The following is a 5,803-nucleotide window of genomic DNA, read 5'->3' as shown; positions in this document are numbered from 1 at the left end:
AAAAAAATCGGGGACCAAAACCCAGTTTTTTGACTATATCCCCAAAATGGTTTGAGATAACCCCATCATATTACCACTCAATGGAAAGGTATTTTTATAACCTTTAAAATGATACCCATATTATATTAACCGGATCCGTAGAACCGGATATAACCGGGTACCCGTACCCGAACTTCCGGGTCAAATAACCGGGTAACCGGGTACGTCCCCCAAGAAAAAAAGATATCCCCATAATTAGGGTAAAAATACCTACCTCTGGAAAAAATTTCAGAAAAATTTGATCGTTTTTACTAAACTAGAGTTGTTCCCAGTCCTTTAATAGATAAATTGGCACCGCAGGCATTTTCCCCCCCCGAAGAAATATAACCTAAATTATACATTCCAAAAAAATGTCTGCCGCAAAAATGTATATATAATATAATCTATAATCCGCCCATACAAGTCCGTCCAAAAGGATTTCTCCAGCACCAGCAACCTACATAGTAAGTGTCATAGAACTAGAAATGTGGAGTGCGATTGTCATACGATGTCGTTTCCTTGGTGCAATAAAACGTGTTTATCATACCTCCATGTGTGTCCTTATTGAATTGTGTATTAGAATACAAATACTCACACATTACATACATAGACTGTAGTACTATTCAATAGCACTTGATGTGATTATGTCGGGTAATGTGGGGATGTGGCCAACAATGCTGGTAATGATGACGTGTTTAGGTTTTCGATTTCTCATATCCACAAGTGACGTCAGATACCCACATAAACACATCATTTAATGAATTTGCATCATCACATTCGCAGAGCATTTGAGCAATCATGGTCACATTGTTTCTCTAACCATCTTCCGAATAGGAATAATAATTTTACTTTTTTTATTTATTTACAGCCCGAGGACTTTTTATATAATTTTGAATATACTCAATATTTACAAACAATAAAAAATGGCTATTGCTGTCGAGGATAAATCTAAACGTTTGGGACGTTGGTATTTTGGTGGTTTGGCCAGTGCTGGTGCAGCCTGCTGTACACATCCTTTGGATTTGGTAAAGGTAGCCTTGCAAACACAACAAGGCAAATTGTCCGTGGTGCAACTAACAGCCAAAGTTGTACGTGAACAAGGTGTCCTGGCCTTGTATAATGGTCTATCCGCTTCCGTTTTACGTCAAATGACATACTCAATGACTCGTTTCGGTATCTATGAGGTGGGCAAGCAACATATTAACACAGATACGTTCATGGGTAAAATTACATTGGCCAGTTTGTCGGGCTGTTTTGGTGGTATTGTTGGAACTCCAGCGGATATGGTTAATGTCCGTATGCAAAATGATGTTAAATTGCCAGCTGAGCAAAGGAGAAAGTGAGTCCATTTGTCGACTTAAATTGGAATTTGTTTATTAATGAATGTGTGTGTTATATAATTACAGTTATAAAAATGCAGTTGATGGGCTCATTAAGGTCTATCGTCAAGAGGGATTCAAACGTTTGTTCTCCGGTGCCACAACAGCTACTGGTAGAGGTGTTTTGATGACCATTGGTCAAATTGCTTTCTATGATCAGGTAAGTTTTTGGACAAAATAAGGGCTCTACAAGAAGATTTTGAAGTTATGGGAATTGGATGTCAATCAGTCAAAATGGCCATATCCTTTCTTTTTCACACATAAAATTGTCTCTCCAATTGTTAATAATTAATAAATATTAAATTTTTATTGGTAGGCTTAATTGCTTCTCGAGGTGTAGAATACAGCATTGTCTCCTGATTGACATACCTTGGGAATATACTTTTAGAATTTTTAAATACTTGCTCCAGAAGTATTTGTAATGCCCTTTACAATAATGATTAATATAACGACTTATTTTAGATACATTAATGCCGACCAAATTCAATATTTGAACCATACCTTGAGAATATACTTTTAGAATTTTAAAATACTTGGTCTAGAAGTATTTGTAGAGCCCTTTACAATAATTGTTAATATATCCAATTCTCTTAGATACATTTCTGTTGACCAAATTCAATATTTGAACCTTGTATGGCCAAAATCAAATCCGACCATATTGGACTTCCGAACATTTATAGAATATTAGAATACCAAATTCATATTTTTAAAGCATATATTCAGATTCGAATACGTGTATATTCGCCTTATAAACACATTTGTGGAATTTTAAAATATTTGATCTAAAATAATTTTTTATTCTCTTTACAAAAATAATTACTAGAACGACGAATCTTTAAGCATGTCAAAACAGTGGACCTCAACCTCAAAATTTCATATTTTCAAATACAATTCTTGTTATTTTCATCTTATGAACACATTTGTACAATTTTGAAATATTTGGTCTTAGTAGTAGCATTTTTGATATCCTTTCACCCTTAGCCATATCGGAACTGTATGCCGAAATTAAATGAATTATTTTAACCTGTTATGAGTAAATTCAAATCCCACAGTTTTTGACTCCATACATATTTGTAAAATATTAGACTTGGTCTAGTATCATCTTTCCCAAAATACATACCAGATCTTAATTATTTATTTTCTATTTTTTACAGATTAAATCAATGCTTTTGGCCACACCACACTTCCAAGATAACTTGGCGACACATTTCACAGCATCGTTGGCGGCTGGTGCCATTGCAACAACCCTCACCCAACCCCTGGATGTTTTGAAGACACGTTCTATGAATGCCAAACCCGGAGAGTTCAAAGGACTGTGGGATATTGTCAAGTTCACCGCTCGTTTGGGACCTCTTGGCTTCTTCAAGGGTTATATTCCAGCTTTCGTACGCTTGGGTCCACACACAATTATAACCTTTGTCTTTTTGGAACAATTGCGTCTAAACTTTGGTGTTACACCCCAACTAAAGGCGTAAATGTTGTTCTCAAACGCCGCACATTTCTAATGGCATTGGACGCTCTAGAGAAAACTGAAACCTATTCTAGATAAAACTAAAGATAAAACAAATATAGTTTTTTATATGCTTTTATGTGGAACAGAACTTGGAGAAAACTTAGAACGAACAAATTTTTTTGTATGTACAATAGTTGTAAAGAAACCGAACGACCGACTCCAAATTTACCTAACACTCACAAACACTGATGGACTAGCAAATTATTTTTGTATATGTATAGTCAAAAAACAAATTTGTTATTGCATTTTTTTATAAAAAACATATTTGCCTTTTTTGCTGCTAAACACAACAATGTACACAGATTTAAATGTAAGCAATTGCCAGTTAACGGTCATAGTTTTGAATCTTTGTACTTAGAATAATTCGAGAAAACAAAAACAACAACAAACGTAACAATAACAAGAAAACCAATAATGTTAAATGATTAACAACATTCCTGCTGAATTGAGTACTACTAGCTTTTTTATTTGATTTGTAATTTGTTTTTAAGAGAACTAAATGTAACCAATAATTTTTGTTTAAGTAACAGAATATTACCAATTACTATTTATTTAAAATAGTGTAATAATTTGAGTGATAAAATAATTGCAATTGTTTTTTTAGATTTCATTTGTAACTTCACGCACAATTAGTTTATTATTATGTTTTTTTTTTTAATATTGCCTTTCTCATTTCTTCCATAGTTTGTTGAAAACAAACAATTTTTTATTAGCATAACAATTGTTGTCGTCTATATATATATGGATTTATGTTAAATCTTTTTATACATCTTATAGCAATTCTTTTGATTTTTTATTATTATTTTGTTAATAAATGAAGACTGCTTTTTTCTGATAAAAAGCTGTAGAAAAATGAAAACAGAGTTGTGTCTTTTTTATTAAATGGTAAATTATACAGTAAACGATTTTCCCGCACACAAAGAAGTTTGTTCCCAAATTGATAATAAATGTATAAATATTGTATGCACGTTTGAGCCAAATTCCTTTTAGGACATTTCAAGGGAACCTTGTGTGTAAACTATGGAAAATTTTATATGGAAAAACACAATTTAATATTTTGACCTTATGTGGCCAAATTGAGATCAGACTATTGCGCTGAATATATTTGGTGTACATAGAATAGGAGTGTTTTTGAAACTCCTTCCAAAATTTGTCTTGCCAATGTTCGTTTGGATCTATCATATAACAGAGAAATATGTTTTTTGATAATTTTTATGAAACAATTCAGATCGGATGTTGTCATGTAGTACATATGATCGTATCGAAATTTATTATCGAATAAAAACTCACTCGATATCGACTGTCATAATTTGCCACCTGAATTTTTCCAAAATGGTGGCGTAGGGCATGATAGATACCAAACAACTGTTCTGATTGACTTCAACATGGCAAAGCCCAGGCTTATCTTGGTCCCTCTTTCAACTCAATTGTGGACACCGATCTCCCTTCGGTGTCACCTGGGGTAGCTATTCTCATCTTCCATTGAAATAGTGAGCTGAAATGTGCCGGGAGTTCACCGATAAGAACTAAAAAAAAATGGGTTGAGGAGTCGGGTTAGTTGCCCACACTCGGAAAACCCCTCGTACTATGAAAAAGCAACGAAAAAGAAAATCAAATCCATCAATATTGACGACCGCCACAAATGTATAAAGTACCACGATCTAAGAATTTGCAATTGGAATGTGCACCGATAAGAACTATAAAAAATTGGTTGAGGAGTCGGGTTAGTTGCCCACACTCGGAAAACCCCTCCTACTATGAAAAAGCAACGAAAAAGAAAATCAAATCCCTCAATATTGACGACCGCCACAAATGTATAAAGTACCACGATCTAAGAATTTGCAATTGGAATGTGCGCATGTTGTACAGAACGAGCGCAGTTTTCGCTTTGGCGAATGTACTCAGGAAGTACAAAACCGATATTATTGCCTTACAGGAAATGCGATGGAAATGTGAACAGAAATGGCACTCTATACACCTAACAGCATGTTACTCGCCTATGCCGACGACATCGACATAATGGGTCAAACATTGCAAGCGGTAACAGGCTCCTTTGAACGAATTGAGAAGAAGACCGCTAAAGTGGGACTGGCAGTAAATAGCGAGAAGACCAAGCTGATGGTATCAACGCGCAATACGTCCAGTAGACTCGGAACAACTGTGGAAAACTACATCTTCGAGGTAGTGAACGATTTTATATATCTCCGTAACGACATAAACAAAAGTAATGACATCAGTTTTGAAATTGGGAGAAAGATAGTCACCTCTCGCCAGACCAAACTCTCGCTCTACAAGACGCTGATATTACCCGTACTGTTGTATGGATCTGAAGCATGGGTACTTGCGCAAGCAGATGGAGTGTTTGAGAGAAAAATTCTCCGAAAGATCTACGGACCGATGAATGAACCACGAGTTTTACAATCTATACGATGACATCGACATAGTCTGTCGTATCGAACTGCAGGGACTATGGTGGCTAGGCCATGTTGTGCGAATGAATGAGGATGCCCAGCCCAAAAGGCATATAAAAGCAGGCCTACTGATGGTTCACGCAGAAGGGTAAGGCCACGAATTAGATGGAAAATCAAGTGGAAGAGAACATTTTGGAACATGGTCTTTCATATTGGTCTTTTTTAAGTTCGGCTTATGGAACAAATGTTCTGTGACAAGTCAGCTAAGTAAATAAGTAGCACATACAAACCACACTGGCGCTGTATAGCTTACCTCAGATCAACCTACTGTTCTATATGAGATCAACAAGGTCTCTAGTTGTCAACGTCCCAAGTGCTGCCGGCCAGAGTGGATATAACAGTAGTGGCAGACGACTAGAAAAGACTGTCGAACGTTACACCCAAAATCTGGGGATACAGTAGTAATCCAAGTTACGAAAAGT

General features: G+C 35.7%; 1 protein-coding gene across 1 annotated transcript; it reads left to right on the top strand.

Annotated features, from left to right (window-relative positions):
* Window positions 1-938: 938 nt before the first annotated feature.
* On the top strand, window positions 939-2,902 carry LOC133322573 (mitochondrial dicarboxylate carrier-like). Its single transcript, XM_061531554.1, is given in 3 exon segments — window positions 939-1,357; window positions 1,425-1,557; window positions 2,552-2,902. Coding segments are annotated over 3 exon segments (900 nt in total). The 5' UTR covers window positions 939-941.
* Window positions 2,903-5,803: the final 2,901 nt, after the last annotated feature.

Source organism: Musca vetustissima, unplaced genomic scaffold, assembly GCF_032173495.1.
Source record: "Musca vetustissima isolate MV318-11 ecotype Yass unplaced genomic scaffold, APGP_CSIRO_Mvet_v1 utg14177, whole genome shotgun sequence".
Classification (NCBI taxonomy): Eukaryota; Metazoa; Arthropoda; class Insecta; order Diptera; family Muscidae; genus Musca; species Musca vetustissima.
This window is presented reverse-complemented; position numbering and strand designations above follow the sequence as displayed.